This window comes from Drosophila elegans, unplaced genomic scaffold (genome assembly GCF_018152505.1).
Source record: "Drosophila elegans isolate 14027-0461.03 unplaced genomic scaffold, ASM1815250v1 contig_208, whole genome shotgun sequence".
Taxonomy (NCBI): domain Eukaryota; kingdom Metazoa; phylum Arthropoda; class Insecta; order Diptera; family Drosophilidae; genus Drosophila; species Drosophila elegans.
The window spans coordinates 19,409,443-19,431,736 of NW_024545578.1; the positions used below are offsets into that span (position 1 = coordinate 19,409,443).

Consider the following 22,294-nt stretch of genomic DNA (forward strand, 5'->3'; position numbering starts at 1 on the left):
ACTGTTTGGCTGTTTGGCCCGCTTTGTTTGCGCCGTTAACCTTGGGGGCACAGCAGCCGACCGCGACCGTCAAGAAGTGCAAAAACAAAACAAAACGAAACAAAACAAAAAGCGAGGCAAAAAATTGGTAAAAGAAATGAAATACCTGGCGTAAAGAAGAAGATTTGCATGCCAACTGAGTGGGTGGCTCAGGGGGTGGGTGGGTGGTTGTCAGTGGATGGAGTGGCAAAGTGATTGACACGACTTAAGCGGACGGAGTTTTCTTTTCAATTTGCCAAAGCGCACCGCAGTGCTTTTTGTGGGTCAGGGTCAGGAAAGCAAATGTCAAGCCGACCGCAGATGCATGGCCATTTTGGCCCACCTCTTGGACCGCAGCCACATGTAATTGCTTACGCACGCGACCATCGAACGCGGTGGATTGCAACCACATCCACATCCACATCCACAACCACTTTCTTTACAATTTATTTTGGTTTATGTGTTTATCGCTTCTCGCTAATCTCGCAATGCGGCAGCCACCGGCAATCAGCGACGGTGACAGTTGTGGCAACTCCCACAAAAAGCCAAGCCCAAGGAGCAAAAAAACGCAGAAAAATCCATTGCTATATGGCCACAAAAGTCGCCTTGCGTTCCGTCGCATGATTTATGGCGCGTAATTTGCGGGCGCATGCGCAAATTGCGCCATAACCTTTTGCTTTTGCATCGCCAATGGCTTTCCTCGATTCCAGCAGCTTCCTGCTGACAAATGAGCCGCCTCCCAACCGAGTTAACCCACTAAAGTTGGGTTCTTGGCCCTGACAAAGAAAGTTCTGTCGAAGCATTCTGAAATATATACTTGTATAAGCCTCAAAGACACTAAAAATTCTAAAGGTAACAGGGCTTGCCTTTTTCTGTTTCTGACCTAGTGCAAAATTGTTGGACAAAGAAAAAAAATTGGCTGTCGGTCAATGTCTGTCAAAAATGTATACTCTTAACAGTATATCTTTGTTATGATGGTTGGAAATTCTTTTTAGCTTTTGTGCAACAAAAGAGAAAATTTTTGCAAAAACTTTGAAGTGCATAACTTGTTTGGTAAACAGATAATATTAAAAACAAATTCTTTTCTAGAATTTTTAATTTATTTTATCATTATTTCAATTTGTTCTTTAAGTATAAATAATATCAAATAGATTTACATGAACATAATTATTTAGAAACATTACCTTTTCTGTTTTGTAGTGGATATATGGTTTGGCTCACCATTTAAGCAATTTTAAACGTGGTAATCAAACTATTGAAGTTTTTTTATGGTCGCTATAATAATCAAAACTTTAAACGTGTGCTAAATACATAAAGGATTTTTGTTTCACACATTTGTGTGTCACCCTCAATGGGTTAATAGTGTTGTTAAGAAAGAGAGCCAAAGTGTGTCACTTGAATTCTTTCGGGTTTGTCTTGAATTACTCGAAATGAAGGCAGCCATCGATAACTGAAATCGGGGGGAATGGGTATTCCGGAATCGGGTGAACGGGAACGGGAGCGGGAACGGGAACGGTCGACTGATTTATAATTTCGTTGAACTATTACCAGAGCGACAGCGTTCGGGGGACAGCGCTCGCCAAATTGATTAACAATCAAAATAAATCAATACACAGCCTCGGAGCGAGAAACGTCAAAAATCGCAACGAGCAAATTGCAATTGCAACACTTTCGCTGCAGATTTTGTTTTTCACACTTGATTTACATTTTAAATTGAAAAGGCTAACCAAAACCGAAACCCAAAACCGAGCCGAAAAACGAGCGCTGAAAACTGAAAACTGAAAACTGAGACCCAAGAGCCGGGATGTTGGCGAGCTGAAAAAAAAAAAAACAAAAACAAAAAAGAAGTACGAAATACGAAATTTCCAGCCGGCGGGCATGAAAAGTGTAAGACGAATTGGGCGACATTGTCAGGCGGCAGAGTTGAGATTGTTGGCCGGATTTGGGGCATGTGCAGCACTAACACCCGTCCAAATCCCAGACGACGACGAAGACGAAGACGAAGACCAAGACCCCAGGGTCCACACCATACCAGACCAGACCAGACCCGATCAGACCCGACCACCTGATAAAGAGATCAATGGCAGAGGCGACTTCGCACAGGTGAAATGTCAATTTGCAGCATCGCACCACACTGCACCACACCGCACCACACCGCACCACACCGCACCACAACACACCACGTAACTCAAGTCTTAATCGTCCACGCCATAATGCTGTTAAGCCGTCTAATTGAAGTTTCACTTTTCCCTGACTGTCTGACCTCTGTGCAGATACATTAATTATCTGTAATGAACGTTTACACTTATTTATTGGCATTAAATCATCGTTTAACGCGTTCCGAGCATGCACTCCGGCGGTCCACGAATGGCCTTCGAATGCGTCTGCCTGTTGCGGCCCAGAGATATATACACTGCACAGTATACAGATATATATAGTGCCATCCCCGCCTGGACATGCATGTCAAGTGGCCGCAAATTACAGTCGAGGACGCTTCCGTTTTCTTTGTTGCGGGCTGCTCGCTGGTTTTCTAAGCGGAATGAGACGCGCTGATAAAGCCGAAACGGAGTTCATTGGCATTTTGTGCCACATAGCAAACGCCTGGCACTTAGTAATGAGTTATGAGCCACCAGGCAGCCGCCAGTCAACTAGTGAACTCCCAAAGAGGCGGCGGTACACTGGATCAATGCCGATTGAGTGGGCAATAACCTGCTTGGGAATTGTTCGTTTCCGCTAAGTGAGGGAGTGAGCTCAATTATGGGGAGTTTCTGGGGAATTAGGGTTCATATCCTCTATTGGATAGGTTTCGGACAACTACAATTCGCTTTTGTCGTTTGGAACTCTTTAGTAATAACAAACAAGATAGTTCTTTAGTTCGATTGTTTATTTAAGTACAGTCTCATACATATTTCAAAATATTATATATTCAAATATTTTATATTTATTAATTAGTATTCAGTTGCCGTAATTTATGAAAAATAAGAAATACTTTACTCTGGTAAAAGAAACAAGAGAACATGGCTAAGGATAATCTTATTAAAAAATATTATAATTACTAATATTTTAATGACAAACGGGTAATAAGGATATTAAACATCTGAAACTCTATTTAAAATCCATAAATACAAATTCACTTAGTTAAGAAAGTTATTGATAGCAATAAGAAGATATAAAAGTTAACAATAAAAATAATAATAAATCCATTTTAATGCCACAAACCTAAATGGGTGGCAAGCGCGAGACCCAAGGTTGTAAGGAAAACTAGCAACTTGTTTTCAAATGACTGATTGATACTATTATTATTGGGGGGCATTTCTTCCTTGTTGTCGAAAGGGGTATTAAGGAAGCAATCCGATCGCCTTTTTCCCGTACAGCCCATTGTATCCGGGGCCACTGTGCAGAGTTTTTGAGCGCTTATCTGGCTAATCAGCCAACTTCCCGCCAGAAATGGTCGTTGTCATCATGAGCGGGCTTCGTTATGAGGCTCGCCATGTTTTATGTATGTGCCTAGTGCAAATCAAGCATTTAATGGCTAATTAATTGAATGCGGCGAGGGAGCAGGTGTGAATGCCAGATTCTACTTATTATGATGTTGATCGAAGATTTTCCAATGCGATGTGGGAGTGGGGCCATGGCCGTGTCAAATGGCATCATGAAATACAATTTCCGAGCAAACATATTTCGCGGCGACGATTTGTTTTTCCTCAGACAGGTGACTTGGCGCTGGCTAATTGCAGACTCTCTGGCATCCCATAAAAGCTTAACGCTCCGATGCATAAATATGTTTATGCGGCAGTCGAGGAAAAACAGTGGTAAAAAGTCAAATGGTGCATGTTGAACACCCACAAAGCATAAATAAAAACAGCAACGGCTCGAACCGCGAAGAAACCAAGCCAAAAACAGAGCCTCCTCAACTCCCCCGAAAAAAAATAAACAAAAAAAAACAGACTTGACTTCGTGGCGAAGGTGAAAGTGTTTTTGTTTGGCCCGTTGCAATTATATTGTAAATGATTTTATTATTTATTTGCTGAATTAATTTTGGCCAAGCCGAGTTGTGGCAAGTGTGTGTTGTCCCGGCTGCAATGTGAAATAATCCATATAAATATTTATGTTTTAATTAAAAAGGCCACAAGGAAATTGAAATTGCATAAATTTCGTATTTAATTTGTAACGCGGCTAGGGGAAACGATAGCTTTTCATTTGATTTTTATAGGGTGCAATTTATGATTGCCATTAAGGCAAATTAAGTTGTATGTAGTTATTTGATTGTTTATGGCAAATGACTTAAGCAAATTTGGGTAAATTAGTTTGCAGATTTCCCTCTAGATGAAGTGGTTTTACTCGATTTTATTTCCATTAGGGCAATCAATTGTTTTTTGTTGGATTCTTAAAGGATTTTTCGTTATGCAGTTTACTGAACAAACTTTCTTAAGAGTCTGCATTGGTTGCAGTAGGAACACAATGGTGTTCAATAAAATGGAATTCTTACTTTTGGAGTACAGATTCAAGGCTATAAATTAATGACACTTATTTATCGTTACTTAGCCGCGCTTGGCGAGCCATTTCTCAGGCCTGAGTTCATATTTCAGACCATATTTATGACTGAACACACATTCTGTGACACTGGCGACCTTCAGCCTGTCAGTTGGCAGGAGACATCCTCATCCTTTGGTGCATCTGTCGGTGATTTGCAATGATTTTTGGTGCAGCAACTGGTTTTTTGCACAGTTTTCGAACATTTTCCCCCCAATTTTACGTGTTCATTATCATATGGCTGCTGGGAGCAGATGCCATGTACGACGTAGTTTTTGGACACAAACGAAAGTGAACTTTTAAAAGCCTGGCCAAAAGTATTTTTGGCTTTTTTTTTTTTTTTCTTCTTTTTGCTGGATGCTGCGAAACGTGTTGGACTTGGTCTTGGTCCCGGCGTTTTGTTGGTTATTTATCGTCGCTTTTTTGTGATTTAACATATGTACGTGCTGCTGTCGCGCAAAAACAAAGCGCATACGCACCCAAACATGATTATATATTAATTTCATTAATAATAAATAATTTCACTTTTCATTTCACCCAGCGAAAGAATGCGAAACTTTCGTTGCGGGTGAAGCTGTTTTTGGCCATCTTCTTCCAGCTGCCACTGGATGTCAGGGAGGCCAAACGTGGCTTTCAAGACGGCTCACAAAGCGCCGACAAAATCGATGGCCAAATTAATTGCTTCGACTCGGCTGCGCATGCGCATGCGTATACGTATACGTAATTTTTGATTATTAACTGTTAATTACATGCAATTTTTCTTCATCTGCGCGTATTATTCAAGTTTGCCGACCAAATGTGTGGGCCTATCTGCGATCGCGGCAGCATGTTAATTGCTCCAGAAAATTGAGTTATTTTCAGTTATTTTGATTGCTGCCTGCTGACCTTTTTTCGGTCCCCGATCTGGCTTCGTTCGGTGGCCCACACCCACGAAAATGTCAGCTAGTTCTGGGCCTGGGATCGGATCTGGCCAAGATCTGCCACTGGCAGCGGGTATGAGTCGTGCCCGTCGATTTTTATCGCCAGTCGCATTCATATATTGCTGCGAATTCTTGCCAAATAAAATTAAAATTGTAGATTTGTATCGATCTCAGTCGCGCTTGGCCAAATACTTCAAAAAACGGCAGGCAATTTGATACTCTTAGTGGATAGAGAGGAACTTTGCTCTTTTTGTGAACTTTAATGGCTTAAGAACTTTTTCGATTCAATTAACTAATTGATTTGTTTTGATTTTAATTGGGTCTCTGTGACAGGTTTCTTTTTTGTGGATATCAATCAAAAAATAATGCTTATTATTTATTGTGTATAATTTCCAAATTAAATGGTACACCGACTACATTTAAGAAACTTTTGAATATCTAGTTTATAACACATCCATAGAGAAATTTTATTTTTTCTATGTTCTCTTTTAAAACCAGTAAGACAGAAATTAACAAATAAGGGTATATATTCGTAGTCAAAGCTTTTCTATTTTAACCAACAATTTAATTCTAGAGATGTAGATCAACCCGTATCAATTAAGTTGAAGTTTTCGCTCAGGAGTTCTCTCAAGGGAGGGCATTTAAGTAACGTTTGGCGCCTTCCAATTCGACCGTTGTTGCCAATGGCTTTTCTATTTATTTGGGGCCTGAGAAAATTAATAATTAAAATTGCCATCGGGGACTGTAAGCTATGTAAATTTTCGATTTTTGTGTACGCCGGAAACGAGCCTTAATTTTCATGGGAGTTTTCCATTTGGCACTTTGGCTCCCTGCGATGCAATAACAAAAAAACGCAGCACCTGTGTGTGAAGACTTCAATAAAAATGTAATTACGCCCTCTAATGCGGCAGTGCGAGGCCTCATCAACCGTTGGTGTCTATCAAATGGGCAACTTACAGTCTGCTGCAGGCAGACATGCAATCTGCAACCTGCAACCTGCAACCTGCAACCTGCAACCTGCAACTTGCAACTTGCAATCTGCAACCAATGCCCCTGACACTGTGTGGCAGCCATTAGCGAGTCTTGGCCAAGATCTGGGAGAGGGGAACGGCTGGATCACTCCTGACTTGGCCTCTGCGATGGCCAGTTGATTGATTACACATTCGTCGCGTGGGCCGCGTTAATGCTGATGTTGTCACGTCGTCAAACGAGGGAATCATAATGATCCAAGATATATTTATATACATATAGGCACCTCCAACTACCACTCCAGGTGATGTCATCGGGAAAACAAGCGCATTAAGCGATTATAAAATAAAATATCTTGCCCAGTCGATTGAGGGTCTTTAACTGAAGCTGCCACAAACGGGTTCAACCGAAAGTTGGGCTGGCAAATACTTTCCTTTTCGGTTGCCACATTCTCGTAATTCTCGTCACCAGTAGCCTGGATTACCTCAGTCGCGCAAAATTTCGCTTTCTACGCCAAAACTTTGACAGCGTGCGGCTGAAATGTTGCACGTTTGCCCAAATTTGGTCACAGCGTTTTCTGGCTAAGACTTTTCAGCCAGGTCCACCGCTGTGGCCGTGACGATGGGGCGATGAGGCGATGGGGCGACCTCCTCCTGGCCAAAAGGCGCTGGATGGAGCACGCTCTGGTAGCTTCTTGTCGCCGTATGTCATGCGCTTTATCTTGATGACGCTGGGAGTCATGAGCCCGAACCTGGTCTTGAGTCTTGAGTCTTGAGTCCTCAGGCTTCAGTCTCCAGTCTCTAGTCTTGGCCCGAGCCTGATTTCGCTGTTTAACATAGTTAGCTGGGGTATGATCAACCTCTGACACTTGGAGAAAAAGATGACACTTTTGATTGCGGTTCCCATCTTCAGTAGCACCTTAATATTCAATACTAACAGTGTTTTTGAGAAAAATATATTTTAGCCGTAAAATGCTGTTGGTTTCTTTTAGAACGAAAAGGTAATACAAAAAAACTGTTAAAAGTATTAAATGTTTCCACAAGTTAAATAACAGTAAATCACCGAACCTTTTAAGAAAACTCTTTAGACAAATGTTTTTATACTTTAATAATAATTCTGTTCAGAATTGGTTTATAAAATATATAAATATGTATAATTATAATCAAACTAACCTTTGTTGTACTCAATTATATTAAATATCATTTAAGGCTTTGTGGTTTTTGTGTAGGGGTATTGAAAACTACAAAATAAAAAAACTTAAATAGTTTTCATTTTTTTATGATGAAAATTGTTATGCTCTAGGGAAAATCACCGATAATAAACTTTGTGCCGTAAATTTTCTTCCAGTGCCCTGCTAATCCAACTGCAACTGCGAGAGATTTTCACCGCAATTCGGTAGCCGGCAAGTAGCTGGCCGCAGTACGTAGGTTGCGGAGGGTCAGTGCTCCCTGGCCATGTGATTAAAACGCTAAAACGCAGACAATCATAAATATCAAATGCGCCATATTTTAGGGTCTCTGCGGTCTCTGTGGGTTTCCACAGCCGCTGCCGCTGCCGCTGCCACCGCCGTTGTATCCACCGATAAATGAACGGAGGGCTGTCCCCACCGACCAGAATGGTTTCACTTTTGTTTGAGCGACACCTGGCTGCGAGCGGAGCGCCCCATGACTCACAGAGTTATAGTTATCCACCAAGTGGAGGCCCCAGTCTCAGAAAGTGCATCATAAATTATGTTGACTTCGCCGCTCCGCTCCGCTCGGCCCAACTTTTATTTTTCTTCTAAGCATTTTCATTTGCCAAAGTAGTCACACGGTCAGCTGGGCGGAGGGCAGGCGGAGGGATCTGCAGATCTTGGGAGCGGACCACATTTGTCGCCGGCCCAAGCGAAATCGAAATTGAAATTGAATTTGAAATCCTGGTTCAGCCCCAGTCCAAGCCGCAGCCCCAGCCAAGCGATCAAAACGGATCGGCAGCCGCACTTTGGTCACGAATGTCGGTCAAACGTGTTTGGTTTGCTATTTTACAACTTTAAATATGCCAACAATGGCCAAAAGCCACTAAGGCAAAGTGTCCGCAGCCCCACCCATCCCCGCTATCCCCATGGCAGAGCAAAAAACCACATCCTACCTGGGCCACATGCATGCCTAATTTGTGTGCATATTTCTCGGGGGATTATCACTGTCACACTCTCGCTAAAAAAAATAAATGGAATCAGCCCCGATCTTTGGCTGTGTCGCTGGCTCCAATTACGATCCGATGCGGCTGTAGCTTTTGGCACTTGGGAAGTCTAATTTTAGGGCCTAAGTTGTACAGTGTCAGGATTTCCAAGGAGTTGTTAGTAGATTTTAAAATGAGAAAACTGTAAAACACTTTATTATATTTAAATATGCAAGTTTATAAAACAGCTAATTCAAAGAGATTGTTTCACTCTAGGTTAAAGTTAATAATAGGTTAAAGTTGATTTGTATTATAAAAGGGTTTCAGTAATTTATCTGACATTTATTTTGAAAGATTTTGAAAGATTAAACCCTTAGAAATTATGCATCAAAAGTAAGGTTAATATGGTTTTCAGGTAAGAAAAGGTTATTGCATGAATTTCTTTTAAAAATAAAAACAATTTTAAAGCAAAGATTTTGTTTGTTGCAGTAAAGTCAAGTAACTTATTACAACTTTTTTCTTCCTATTATTAAATTACAAGAGGCACAGCCAAAACGTCGTTTGGCGGCAATTTCCCTTTCACCAATTTAAGCGCTTCCTCTCATTAATATTTTGCAATGTTTTGTCGGCAGTTGCTTATTAAAATCAAGTCATATTTTCGCAGTCTGTTGGCCGTTACACTTGTAAGCAATTATCTTAAGTTTTCATGGGAAAAGAGAAAATGTTGCAAATCTTGGGAGGGAAAAATTTTATAAGCCAATATATTCGCTTTACAAAAGGGTATTCCCTTGAGAAATTAGGTTACTTCTAAAATGGATGGATGTCTTTAGATGACCCAATTTTTATTAGGAATCCCTATCTCGATTTCATCTCTGGCACTTCCTCTTGGTTCCATTACCCATACGCCGTGTTGCGCCATCGGCAGACATCTGTGGAAACGATTTTCGGAGGAGATCCGCGGGCGGCGGCAAATCAGTAAGCTATTTAGCCCACAAACAAATTTCTCACATAATTCACAAAACGCCGTAATACGGAAGCCGTTTCTAGTTGCAAATTTCACTCGACTGATAAGTCGCCAGGCAAATTTGCAGCACTCAAATTTGAATTTCATGTCCCTTTTATCGGTGCGACTATCTAACGCTTAGCGCGGTTCAGTTCAGTTCACTTCAGTTTGGGTTGGATTTTCGTTTCGTTTCGGTTTGTTTTCTACTTTTTTTTCGGGGGTTTTTGGTTTTGGTTTGGCATGTCTGTTGGCCCGGCTAGAAGTGGCCATTGTTGGCAAATTTGCCTAGCCATAATAACGGTTCGTGCTGGGGGGCTTTCGCCTTATTGGGCGTTCGCGGTTCAACGGATTGATGTGCCTCTGTGTGAACAGAGTTTTTCCACCCACCCTCCCCTCGGTATTTTTTGTTGCAAAGTTATAAAATATAGAAAATTATGCGCATCGGCTACTGTGGCTGCCATCAAAAGCGGCGCCGAAAGTCGGCTCGAGTCGGATCGGTTTTTGGCTGCTGCTGCCTGGCACTTAACACCTTTTTGACACACAGCCAGCGACGTCAAATGCAAATGAAGATAAATCGCTGCCTCTGATCTTTTTAGCACCTTTTTGCATACATTCCCCCCAGCTCCAGTCGAAGTCAAAGCCAAAGCCTCCAAGACCAAGAGCTCCGGTGACAGCGCCACGAACATGCAACATTTTGTCGCCAGTTGTACAACTCCTGGTGGCTGCCGAATGCCGAATGCCGAATTGCGAATGCCAAATGTTGCCGGTGTTGCTCGCTGTTGCTCGGTGTTGGCCACTGCCTACGACTTTTGGCGATTATGATGGCAATGGCAAGCATTGGAAACCCAGCCCAGCCCAGGCCGCGATTCAGCGGCTGTAATACCCTCTAAGGGGATTACAAGATTTTAACACCTACCATAAAGCTATCAATCTTCAAAGATGTCCTCTGGTATCATAGAAAAGTTTGTAAAACTAAGGAGAGGAGGATATGGTTTAATTGATTTCACTTTAAGGCAACGTGTAGTTTGTTTTTTAATGGTGTACTTTTAAATCTGTCTTTATTAAAGCTAAGATAAAACCAATCCTTTTTTTTATTCCACAAGATATTATAAGCATTAGAGTTTCATAAAATATATTATAGCAATTTAAGTATCTCAAAAACAATGATGCAGCTATAAAAATAATCTGTTGATGTCTCTGACTTGTTGATAAAAAACCATAAACCAATTGTCGAAAAGGAAAAAATAGTTACTGAGAAACACAAATATACTTTAATACCATATAATTGAATTATGAACTATACATAAGAAAATTAATTAAAATATTCGGCTATTTGTACAACAGTGTTTTATGTTGGCTGCCAATCGTAATTTTGGGTATTCATAAAAACTGCGCTTTATGATTGCCATCCCAATTATTGAAGTTACATAATTTCAAGTAAACATCTAGCGTATCTAATCTTCGATTTGTCAGCATAACCCTATGTTTTGGGGGTTGTCAATAAGGTCAAGGGGGGAGCTGTAGATAGTGGTGTTGCTTTGAGAAACTCAGCTTTTCGCTGCAACACATATACACACATGGGCACAGTTGCCAATCAGAGACTTATCAGCCTGCTCCACTGTTGTGTTTTTGTGGCTTTATTTCGGCCGCCCGAGTGGGGCTGTTGTCATTGTTGTTTTGCTTTGGCAGCGGTGCAGCGCAGACTTCAGACGGATGAGGAAGTTTTTTGGCCTGGGCCGCATTTGTGGCATGCCACCAACTACCAACTATCGACTGGCGACTGGCGACTATCGGCAGCTTGTCGCGTTTTTCTCTTATTTAAATTACGAAATGTTTTGTCAACAATTTGTCCACTGATTTATTGGCTTTTGTGGCGCTGCAAGCTACTTGAAACGTGGCAACAGTGGTAACAGTGGGCACAATAGCCCACAATGGCCGAATGTGGAGTGCGGCTAATCGGAGTTGCCAGTTATCAGCTGGCTGAGTGACAGGTGCATAAATTGCATTTAAAATCGAAAGTTGGGCAGACGCCCAGAATGAAAGTGAGCGACGTGCATCCATTAAAATGTGTGCCACTCATGTGGCACCATCACCACCACCACCACCACCACCAGTAAAATCGCGGTGGTGCATTGACTCCTTACTCTGTACTGTGCACTCTGCACCACGGCAGTCGCATTCGCAGCTGTCCATCAGAGAACTTTCGATTTCGATTGCGTAGTGCGTCAACTCGAAGACTTTCCATTGTGGCGTTTGTTGAACCGATCCCAGATGCACTGGGAAAACGTATTCGAAATTGCTCAGGAGGTCCTCGAATATCTCACTTCTTTGGTACTTGATTAAAGTATAGAAAAATTCTACCACTAGTTTTTTGCTCAACAATGATCAAGATATAATAATACTACGATTCCCCCACAATTTATAGCCTTTTTTTCATCAAAGGCATAATATTTTTTTATTTTTTTTGTTTCTAAATCTTTTTAAAACTTAATACATTTTTCAATGAGCTCAACGTTCAAAGACATTTAGTTTTTTGATTAATGTAAGACACTGGATAAGAAGACAAAGATAAGAATATAACAAATTTTGGAAGATTGACTGTTTTAAAACAAACGAAATAAATGCATTTGCCTAAAGATACAAGTAAATCGAACTCGATTTTACAAAATAACGCTATTAGTTTAAGCCTCTGTGGTTTTTTGTCTGTAGTAGCAAAGAGCACAGACGTAAGGAGGGTCAGGAACTGGGACTGGGACTCGGACAACAACTGCCACAGATCGCACAGAAACACATATTTCGTAGCTTTTTCGTTCGGGTTTGAAGTCTCTGTGAGTGACACACAATTGCGTTTTTTGCGCATAGTTCCGTATTTGGTCAAAGATAATGATGTGAAATGCAGCAACAACGACATATCCCCAAAACAACGGCAACGAAGGCGAAACGACAGCGACAACGAGGCAATCACCCACTCAAAAATCGTTGAGGAAAAATTGCCATGCCGTCGCGAATCGTCCATGTAAATGAGTGAAAATGTTTCAACTTAATTCTGTTTATGTGCGTTCACGTGCGATGGAGTTTTCAGATGGCAGGGCCAGAGAAACTTCATTCAGGCCTTAACTTTGCACTGGAAAATAAGGCAAGGAAAAATGATTTAATCTTTTTTCAGGCCTTTTTTAAATCTGTAAAAAATATTTTAAAAAGTTATTCTAAAATCTAAATAGTTTGGTCATTGGGTTGGCAAAACAACAAGCTTAAGGAAACAAACAAATAAGGTTTATTGAACAAGTTTTACACCAAAATGAAGCATTTTTAGAGTATAAATAGCTATAGAATTTCATTGTTTTTAATACAAGCTAAATACTTACAAATGCATTTCAGTTTCTTCTGTTATTATCAAACTAAGACATTTCAGTGGTCTAGGCTGGCAATCAAATCCTGCGCATGCTCCCGGATTGCCATGACAGAGGTTGTGTTTCTCAATTGTCAGTAGAGAAAAAACAAATAAACAAACAACTTTTTTTGAAAGAAGCACCAAAGAAAACCTTTTTGGAAAGAGGTGCTGACCATGTCGAACGCGGAGATGGAGATCCCGGGGAAGCTGGACTTGGATGTGGACACCGACACTGCTCAGCCTGGGGAGCAGGAAGCGTCGGATGCATTGGCCGCAGGACCGCTATCGTCAAAGCGCCATAAGCCATACTTCAAGAAGTTCAAGGAGCCGGATTCCGATGAGGAAGTCGGCGATCCTCGAGGCCTTTTTAATGTCCAGGAGTCCTGGCGCACGCTGATGTCGCTGACCAGTTGCCAGAAGGTCATGGTTTCGTAAGTTTAGAAACTTAATTAAACTAATTTTTAGCCCTAGAGCTCCTTTTCAACCAGGGAGAAGGCTCAGAAGATCCTGAAGATCCAGGTGGGCATCAATGTGACGCAGGAGTTCCCCTGGAAGCAGGTGCAGTTCAAGGACCTGCGAGACGTGCTCTTCGACGAACTGGAGAATTCGGCCGAGCTGATGAAGAAGTTCAAGCACTTCAATCCGGATCACTATGTTCTCATGGGCTTCTGTCCCATACTGACCGAGCAGGACGATGATCCGCCCGAGGGCGACCCCTTCATCTTCTACTCGAGCATTAAGGAGTCCAAAATGGCCATGGGCATCATCCAGAACATGGAGCACTTTGAGCGATGGCGGATGCAACGGCGCCTACGCAAGAAACCGCGTCGATGGGTGAGTCATGGCACCGACGACGAGATGACCATCCTGGTGGAGCACTTCAAGGACGAGCCCATCGACGTCGAGATCCAGAGTGTCTATCCGATCCAGGTGCCGCGGCACATAGTCTTCGACTACCGGATGACCCGCGATGTCAGGGATGGCGTGATCGAGCTCCTGCCCAACGAGAACATCAAGTGGGACAATGTGACCAAGAAGCGGGTCACGGTTGCTGTCCAGTCAGCTCCTCCCAAGATCGATCGGGAGCAGCAAACCAACCCCACTTTTCCTTCGAATGCTTGGTCGCAGTATCTCTACGAGATCGATGATGAAGGTGGGTTCTGTTGGGGCTTCTGATTTTAAGACCTTTGTATTTTGAAACTCACTTACAGATCTCGAGCTGGACGAATCCGAAGTGGACGAGGAGGAGGAGAAGAGAAAGGCCCAAGCCAAGCCAGGAACTTATGTGGAGCCGGTTAAGCCACCGCCCGAGATGTCCAAGCAAATCGAAATGCTGCTTAATACTCTGGATTTCAATCAGATCGACAGTTATCGGTGGGTTTCGACTTTATTCTTACCTATTAGTATAACAATCTAGGGATAATTTGTATAGGTTCTTAAGAAAAACAAATAACAAAGTATAGATTTGACTTACAACTCTCCTTGTTTGTACCTCAGCGACGACTACTCTTTGATATCCACTCGACAAGTGGTGCAGTACACCAATCCGTACCTCCAGGAGTTCCTCTGCTTTGCGAACATCTCGAAGAGCAACAAGCGATTTGTGGCTGGCTACGACTGGTATCCGAAGTTGTCCGGCCTGTTTGCAGTGTCCTATGCGTTCAGTACTCCAGCCACAGTGAAGGAGGCCAGCGTTCGGGTGGATTATGTGCAACGAGCGGTTCTGGAGCCCAATCCCGTGCTGCTGTGGAGTTTCTCGGATAACTTGAACTACAAGCTGGAGTTCGAGGCACCGATCGAAACCACCGCACTGACCTTCTGCCCCTTCAATGGGGACGTCCTGCTGGGCGGCTGCAAAAATGGTCAGGTGGTGGTGTGGGACCTGCAGGGTCGCTGCGAGAAGCTGGACGAGGAGGAGTACTTAACGGCTGCCCAGGCCAAGTACCGGGTGATGATTGGCGAGTTCCTGAACTGGACCATTGACATAGAAGACAACGTCGTCATGCCGGCCACCATTTCGATGTTGGACTGCTCACCGAAGGGTGCCATTACAGCCTTCTACTGGCTGGGTCGCTCGATCTACCTGAGTCAATTCGGCAAGGTGTACAACGACACTGACAATCGCAACCACCACAAGTTCTTTGTGACCTGCGCCTTCGACGGCACCATCAGCTTCTGGGATTTGGACGGGAAGGGGGCGAAGGGTGGCAAGGAAAAGATGCGCAACCGCATGCTACCCAAGGAACTGACCCAGAGCGAGTCTGCGTACAAGTCGCTGGCCATCAAGCCCACCTACAATATTTACTTCCCGGAACCCCTGACGGGCATCATTGCGGACACCTCCTGTTTCTCGTGTCTGACGCCAGTGGCCAGGCTGATACACGCCAATCCCTCCAATTACCCCATCAAGATTATAGCCAAGGACCCCTCGACGGTGCGCCAGAGCATGATAATCTCCACCTTCTACGGCCACGTCAATCGGATTGACTGGCAGGGCACCTACACGGAGGGGCAGGCCACGGAGACGATCAACACTTCCATTCCATTTGCCAGGGTCCACGACGGACCCGTGGTGATGATGAAGAAGAACCCCTTCTACCCGCAGCTGTTCGCCTCCATCGGACGCACTATCCTGGCCATTTGGAAGGAGGACTACCCCTACTCGCCCATCTTTTGGCGCCAGAGAGCCTGCGACCTCACCGCCGTCGCCTGGAGCGAAACACGCCCGGCTGTTCTCTATCTAACCAGGATGGATGGGATCCTCGAGGCATGGGATATATTGGGTAAGTTTGACAAGTAGTTAGTAACGAAAAGAAAACAATTTAATTGAAGATATTATCTATGGGTAATACACTGCTCTCGTGTGATAAATTTCCAAAAATAATGCATTTGCTAAAAAAGTTCACTGGGACTTAACATTTTCTATAGAAACATTTTCCTAATGTTTTCATTCAATGTACATTATACTTTTAGCACACAAAAATAACTAACAATAGCCAATAAATAATTCTAGATGGGACGCAATTTCTTAAGAATTGGAGAATATTACATTAAAAATTCAGCTGAAATCTACAAATAAGATCGCTATTTTTAGGGCACCATACTAATGAATAATGTAATGTTTTAATTCCGTTTCCAAACAGCTCGAGATGACGATGCCTGCCTAACCGAGATACTTGGTGGCGGTGTTATAACTGGAATCACGGAGCACCGTCCTTCGCTGCCCTACAAAATCCTGGGAATTGGAGACTATAATAGTAGCATCCGTATGGTGAAGTTGCCGCACACGTTCGATGTGCCGCTGCCCAACGAACTGCAGCAGCTGATGAACTACGTCCTGAAGGAGGAGCGCCGCAAGGTGGGCATCCAGGCGTGGGAGCAAAAGTACTACGAGCTCAACAAGGACATCATCGAGGCGAAGCGGGAGGCAGAGGCGGAGACACGAAAGGAAATGGAAAAACTTGAGAAAGAGGAGCATCTGGCCACTAGAAAGAAGGGTCAAAAGGCCACCGAGGAGGGAGGAGAAGGAGAGGAGCACAGGTGGGTAAAAAAAAGCAAACAAATCCCTAACTAACACGTTCGACAAAGTGTCGGTAGGTAAATAATAATAAATGTGGTTATATGAAGTTTCTAAGCGTACTCAATATGTACAAGTAAATAAAACAGAAGCTTCTACTAACTTCTCACATTCTACTTGTAATAAATAAATTGTGGCATTAATATAATGTTATAATGTTAGAAACAAAAATTATATATATCTATAATGTTTTATTTCAAACATTACTAACCGCAACCGAAGTAAAACATTTTTACCAAAACGGAAACCGTTATTGAAATAGTTATATTGTTTTAACTCAAACTTATTATTCATTAACTTATTTGACTTTCCAGAAGCAAGAAGCCTTATGGCGGTCTCAACTATAATGAAAAAATGGCCGTGAAGTGGGACGAGCTGAATCTGAACCGAATGATGACCATACTGATGTCGCGCAAGCAAATGGATCCCGAGAAGTTGGCCAGGGAGACGGCATTGGAGAAGGAGCAGCTTGCCTACGAGGCGGCCAAGAAGAAGTCCCATTCGGATGTCCTGGCCAGAGTGGAGAACGATATCGCCGCCATCCGGGCGCGAATCCTGCCGGCAGAGGTCGCCGACTTGCAGCGCAGCGAGATGATCCAGGAACGGGTGAAACGCGAGGTGGAGAATGCCGACACCTACGAGCAGGTGTGCAAGGACTCCTTCGAGATCCTGGGCATGTTCAACGAGTTCAAGACCATCGACTACATTGAGTTTCTGGAGCGGGGTCGTCATAGGCGCCAGTTGTTGGACCAGTCCCTGGGCGGCAACACGGATCGACTGCTGTGGTACCAGGAGAGGGTACGGCTGGGGGAGCTGGGCGAGTGCCAGTTCAGCTATGAGTGCGGCGGCAGCTCTCAGGCGGAAGAGTCCAGTCAAGCCAACTTCACGGCTCCTATCTTCTTGTCGGGAAGCGATATTACTGGGGACCCGATAATAGAGGAGTTCGAGGACTAATCGTTTTGATTCCACCTTACAGTTGGTAAATGTCAGCAAATTAAATATTTATGCAATAACAAATTCTTTGATTTTAAAATGTAACCATTAAACTTAAGCTATAGTTATTATTTATTCAATTAGCACCAAACTAAGATAGGTTTGTAAATTTAAATAGGGGGATACTTATTGGATAAATTATTATTAAACTATTTTTGCTACCTATATTATCTTTAAAGTTAAATCTAATGAATAAATCATTTACGTTTACAAATAAAAAGTATTTGGATTATGTCGATCTTTAAAAATTTTTACGGTTTTATAGTTTTTTTCTCAACCTAAGTTGATTTCAATCATCATATTCTTGATCTCTTACGTTTAACATTTATTGATTAATTTTAAAATTATCAATTATAATGAATATATTTATTATCTATCTTAAAAAAAGGGGCTGAGGGTCTCTTTACACATTCTGATTTAACGCATGATTTAATAACATTTGAAACCAGTTATAATTTTCAAACAGCTCAAATGGCAGCTTTGATGGATGTAAAATCAATAAATCAGACAGTTCCTGGCACCTTTTGAACATAAATCTGATAAAAACTTTGATAAGAAATCGAAATGTAAAAAGACTTTTTTAAGGCAGAGAGAAAGTAAAATCTCAATAAAAACTATAATAGTGCATAAAAAGATATAATGGTATTTATGAGTTTAATTTGTTTCATTTTAATGTTTTTTTTATTTGATAAGGCGTAGTTTAGATGGCGTTTTCTCTCTATTTTTACTACACTATTGGCCGTTTAAAGCGACCCACCCACTATGCTAAACGGTTGACTGCCTCTGGCCGTTTGCCAAATAAAATTCGGCTCTCAATTAGAGGCCCATTGAACCTTGAAGCCCCGCTTCCGCTCGTCGGCCAGCTGGCGGGTTCAAGTTTATGACATTTCTAGGCGCACACAAATGAAGTCATCCCGCGGACGAGAGGCGTGCCCTGGGTTTAATGAACTTGCCCCCATCATCGTAATGGTGGAAGGCCCGTGATCTCCAAGCCGAAATGGGGGAATTCCCACGGCTGGTCACTCCACTCCAAGTACTCCAAGTTATCCCAGGTAAACGCAAATGCAAGCCGACAACGGCAGTCCATCATTTTCGCAAGCAGATAATGATATACATTTCGGAAGCAATGCATCTGAACTTTACCATAATTTCGAGTGCATTATTATTGGCCCGCTCTGGGCAGTTGGAGCCCATGTTGGAGTTGGATTTTGTTGCGTCATCTTCGTCGTCGTCGTCGTCGTGGACGTCGACCACCTGTTGTCCTTTAAGCGATAAGTATTAAGTGATTTCTGGACAGCCGCTCTCGAGAGGTTGCCATTTATTTATTAATACAAATTTCGTACGCTTGCGTGCGTCTGCGTCTGCAACTGTGGCAAGTGCATTTACATAACAATTGGCCTTTGAATTCAAATTGGCAGCGGGCTTTGGCCCGTCCGTCCATCGAATCGGGCTATCCCGGTGAGACTGCATTACAATCTGTTTACCGCCATTTAAAATAATTTACGATCTTATGCAAATCGCCGCTTTCGTTGCACTAGCCACCGTGACTCGGCATAATGCTCGTCGACCAAAAATTAAACGCACACATTGTTCACGCCCATTGTGCATACGAAAACAATAGATTAAGAGTGGAGGTCCGCTACAGGTGTCATTCTCGTATGCTAAACTTACACTTGTCGGACTAGTTGACAAGATCCTTAAAGGATTTAAAACGTTTATTTTATATTTAAAATTAGATTTTTCAGGTGAAAATAAATATTTTCTTATTCTTTGACCTACTTTTCAATGCTGTATGTTCTGTTACGTTTATTTTATTTATTTTAATTTTACTAATACAATAAAATTCAATAACAATCTAAGGAATGTATCTCATAATTTACAAACTAATTATTAATTTATTTAATTAGCTTTTTATTGCACATAAATATGCAAGTAAATTTCAAAATATTATAAATGAATGTATGTAAATATATTATATATATAAATATATAAAAACAACGAACAGTAAATAAACTCAGATATGGAATATATATGAATATATTTCCATTAATATTCACAGCTGAATTAAACAATTTTTTAAGTACATCTTTTAAGTACACAAACGTGTAGTGCAAACACAGCGCTTAATATTTAATGGGTTGTTGTTATGTACTTGGCTGGCCATTTAGATTTGGGGGGACGGCTGATTTGGCAAAGCTGCTTGATCGCTGGACTCGCTTTTGACATACTGATAAAATATGTGTGAGAAATCATTTGAAACAACCTCGTCTTATTCCACTTTGGGGGCTTTGCAGAACTCCTGGAGGCGTTGGAGCAACTGTTTGCAAGATTCCCGCTCGTCAGAACTATTCGATTTGGCCAACTCCTCTACCAACTCCAGGATGCTACCCATAAAACTGTCGAACTCGATTTCGTACTCGCTGATACCCTGTTCGAATTCCTGGGATGATCTGCCCCCGGGCGGGGATTCCACGAATCCGCAAAAGTTGAGGCACACTTGGCCCAGGGTAAAAAGAGCTCTCACAAAAGTGCTGGCAGAGGAGAGTAGCCCCAGGCGCAGAGATTCATCCACAGAGATCTCTAACTTATTCAACACCTCATCGATACTAGTGGCCTTGTCCACCGATGAAATCAAAGATTGCCATCGCGGCTCTGCGATGTCCAAGGTGATGTGGTGTTCCATGTTCAGCATACTCATTAGCATTCGCTGGCGAAGATCCTTAGACCGATGGGTTAGTTTGAGACCAGTGCCTTCGGAGGGAGTTTGCCAAAGGACGGTCAGATGGCGTTTGACATAGTGCAGGAAGAGCAGGACACGTTGCAGGATCTGTAGCTGCTCAAGAAGCTCCGGGTAGAGGACAAAGCTCAGTGGCCACTTGGCCTCGTACCGAAGGGCCAAAGATTCGTATCCACATAGGTTCAGCGTTTCTGGTGAATCCTCCTCACTGGAGGTCTCCTTATCCCCCTCATTTTTTTCAATATTTCTTTTTTCCAATTGAGTGGCCACATCGCAATCCTTGAGCTGACAGCGCAGCATGTCCTTTAAGGAATCATTGGATTGCTGCAGAGTCTCCAGTAAAAGGGTTTGAAGATTTTCGGGGATCAGCCTATCAACGTTGCACTTCAGCTGCTCCTGGCATTTGTCCAGCAGTGTCTCCGCGAATCCCTCCTGCTGCAGCAGGAAAATGGATCTCAAATTGCGAATGTGCTGGGGCAGATTGTGTTTCTTCACCAATATCTCCAGTAGTTTTCCCGCTGGCAGCTCATAGCTGCTCTTAATGATGTCCACATGTCCTGTTTCACCAGGCGTGTAGCTCAGTGGCTGCTGCAGCAACTTCATGGTGACATTGCACTGTCGCAGTATATTCAGGTACTTTCCGGCATGAAACACCTCCTTAGCCTGGGGAAGCAAAAAAACGGGCAATCGATCGGGATGAAGGCGGTACCGCTGCGCCCAGTAGGCGTGGCAGCATTTCTCCGGCGCCAATAAAGTGCTGCTCATGGCATTCGGACGCTCCGTGTCCTCCACGAAGAATTCATGCTGAGTGTCGTAAAGGACACCTTTTTGCGTCCACAACTGGACAATCTTCATATAAACGCGCGTCACAGAAGCCAGAATTTTGAATACCCTTTCCTTGAGATCCGGTTCATTGGCCTTTTGCTCCCGGGAAAACTGTTCCAACAAGGTGAGTAACTGGGCGCCTGTTAGCTTTCTCCGCGAAGTGCAGGCCATGCAGGAGAAAACCTTTAAAGTAGACAGCCAAGGACGCACCTGTCGCACCAGATCCTTGAGATTCAACCTCTTTTCCTGCAGATCCGTCTCCAACTTGGACTGCAAGTCATAGTACTCCTGCATTTGGTCACCAAAAGCGGTGGCCAAGGCCAGTCGGGTTCTGCCACATTTTGGCGTCATATTGGTCTCTTCTATAAAACTCTGTAGACTTATGTAGTAGCCAATCAAAGGCAGCATGTCATTGGCCAAGGCCCTCAAAGCCCCATTGAAGACATCATCCAAGCGGAAGCGAACCTTGGCTACATCCACTGCACTCATCTCGGCAATCCTATCCACCTGGATATCGGGCTTGATATGCGAGGAGGGTACCCCGGAAAAGGCGTAGATCAGTTCCCTCATCAGCAGTTGCTCCTGACGTGGCAGCGACATCTTGGCCACATCCTCATTGGGCAGATAGTATCCGCCCACGCTCTCGAAGGTCCATGATTCCGGCCGTGGCAAGCCGTTCAACGAATTCGAGCCACCACTGATTCCACTTCCAGAGGCACGGTTCCTGCCATCCAATGAGCTACCCTGCTCATGGATGTTCCGCATCTGGCGTTCCAGTTCATCCTTGCTCAGATGGAACCGCACCTTCTCTGCTATTTCATTGTTCACCTTGGAAGGATCCATCGCGATGTGAGAATAGGAAAAATATATAAAGAACGGAGCTGGAAGCTTGAAACTATTTTAGTATTGGAAACAACAATGAATGTCAACTGAATGTCAAATTCACAAAATGATGAGATCTTTTTTAAAGCCAACTAGACTCTTTCATATAAAATTTTAATGTAACTTTTATAGTTAAAAAAAAATGTATATACATATATTTATTTTCAATTTATACCCATTACAATTGTACAAAAATACATCGAATAAAATAGAAATATAATAGAAATATTAGCATGATAACACAAATCACAAGGCTTATGTTACAGACATTAATTGCTGACATGGTGGC

At 42.9% G+C, this 22,294-nt stretch overlaps 2 protein-coding genes across 2 annotated transcripts; one reads left to right on the forward strand and one right to left on the reverse strand.

Moving 5' to 3' along the window:
- Positions 1-13,085: 13,085 nt before the first annotated feature.
- Positions 13,086-17,606, forward strand: LOC108142864 (dynein intermediate chain 3, axonemal). Its single transcript, XM_017266937.2, has 6 exons — positions 13,086-13,422; positions 13,480-14,144; positions 14,203-14,365; positions 14,489-15,774; positions 16,135-16,531; positions 16,883-17,606. The coding sequence occupies exons 1-6, from the start codon at positions 13,166-13,168 to the stop codon at positions 17,520-17,522; spliced, it is 3,408 nt and encodes a 1,135-aa protein (XP_017122426.1). The 5' UTR covers positions 13,086-13,165; the 3' UTR covers positions 17,523-17,606.
- A 1,974-nt stretch (positions 17,607-19,580) lies between these two features.
- On the reverse strand, positions 19,581-22,041 carry LOC108142241 (gamma-tubulin complex component 2 homolog). Its single transcript, XM_017265959.2, has one exon. The coding sequence runs from the start codon at positions 21,964-21,966 to the stop codon at positions 19,831-19,833; it is 2,136 nt and encodes a 711-aa protein (XP_017121448.1). The 5' UTR covers positions 21,967-22,041; the 3' UTR covers positions 19,581-19,830.
- Positions 22,042-22,294: the final 253 nt, after the last annotated feature.